General features: G+C 42.6%; 1 protein-coding gene across 1 annotated transcript; it reads right to left on the reverse strand.

Annotated features, from left to right (window-relative positions):
- LOC102752296 (olfactory receptor 56B4) lies at positions 1–995 on the reverse strand. The gene is given in 2 exon segments (XM_006770078.2): positions 1–41; positions 44–995. Coding segments are annotated over 2 exon segments (993 nt in total).
- Between the last annotated feature and the right edge of the window lie 776 nt (positions 996–1,771).

Below are 1,771 nucleotides of genomic sequence, written 5' to 3' on the forward strand. Positions count from 1 at the left end.
TTATAAACCTGAGGTTACTTCTGAAGTAGGTGGACAATTCTCCACCCACCAAGCAGCCTCCGGAAACCCAGTCTGAGCTCATGCATCCTGAGAGCATAGACCATGGGGTTGAGAGCAGGGGGGATAACATTGTGCAGCACATTAAGGAGTACAGGGATAAGGGGAATCTTTTCTTTTACAAGGTGTGTGACAGATACCACTATGATACCTGAGTAGAAGAAGAGGATGAGAATGAAGTGGGAGCTGCAGGTGCTCAGAGCCTTGGACATTGCTTCTGCTGAGTTCAGCCTCAGCACAGTGTGAAGGATTAGTGCATAGGAAGAAAAAACCAGAGCCATATCGCTCCCAACTATGATCCATGCTAAGAAGAGTTGGTAAAATTTGTTCACAGTGATGTCATCACAAGCCAGGCTGATGACCCCCAAGTTAGAGCACAGGCAGTGGTCAATTTCATTCTTGGAGCAGTAGAGTCTTTGGGCAGCCAGCACAGGCACTGGGATGGTCACCAAGCTATTTCTGAGCACCATGAATCCTGTGACTTTGACCATAAAAGCGTTAGTGACTATGGAGGGGTATCGAAGAGGGTGACAGATGGCTATGTATCTGTCCACTGCCATGCAAAGGAAGATACCAGACTCCATACAAAAGAAGCAGTGGATGACATACATCTGAGCAAAACATTCAGGGAGGCTGATGGCTTTGGCATCAAACCAGAAGATAGCCATAATCTTGGGCATAATGGTGGTGGCCAACCCAATGTCGACGAGTGACAATACACCCAGGAAATGGTACATGGGCTCATGTAGCGTGGGCTCATGTTGGATGGTGATGAAGATGAGGATATTAGCAGCAAGAGCTAATAGGTAGAGCAGAGCCAGGGGCAGGGAGAGCCAGTGCTGCCACTCGTGAATGCCTGGGAGCCCCATCAAGATGAACTGGGAGATGTGGAGGCTGGAACTATTGGTAACTGTTGGAACTGTTGTGGAGCTGTCCATGGCATAGGTATCCTGTTCTCAGTGTCTGTCCATAAAACCTAAATAGGAAGGAGGTTGTATTGGAAAGTTCAGCTGTGGTTCCTAATTAGGGACACCCAAAAACTCAGGTTCTTTAATCATGAATGACCTTCAACATTATTATTATTACCTCCTGGAAATATTTCACAGAGGACAATAAAGAAGGGTAAAATTAGTTCTAAAGAGAAAATTGGAATAGCTATTGTTATCACTACTTATATGCCTAGTAAGCATGTCCAAATATATCAGTAATAATCTTTCACCAACAAAAGACAAATATCAATATTTTGTTTATTCACTTCCATTTTTCTGTTTTATGTTTAAGCAGTTTACATCATCGAGAGATAAACTTGTATATTGCCTTTGTCTTTGCAGCAACATGTTCTAAGAGGCAAAATAGATGTTCAGTAAAAAGTTATCGCATGCAAAAGAAACCATCAACAAAACAACAAGAAAGCCCACTGCGTGGGAAAACATATTTGCCAACGTCATATCTGATAAGGGCCTAATCTCCAAAATTTATAGGGAACTCATACAACTTAACAAGAGGAAGATGAACAATCCAATCAAAAAATGGGCAAAGGATCTAAGTAGACACCTTTCAAAAGAGGACATTCAGAAAGCCAAGAGACATATGAAAACATGCTCAAAGTCACTAATCATCTAAGAGATGCAAATCAAAACAACAATGAGGTACCATCTCTCACCTGTCAGAATCGCTATCATCAACAAATCAACAAACGACAAGTGCTGGCAAG

This window comes from Myotis davidii, unplaced genomic scaffold (assembly GCF_000327345.1).
Source record: "Myotis davidii unplaced genomic scaffold, ASM32734v1 scaffold484, whole genome shotgun sequence".
Lineage (NCBI taxonomy): Eukaryota > Metazoa > Chordata > Mammalia > Chiroptera > Vespertilionidae > Myotis > Myotis davidii.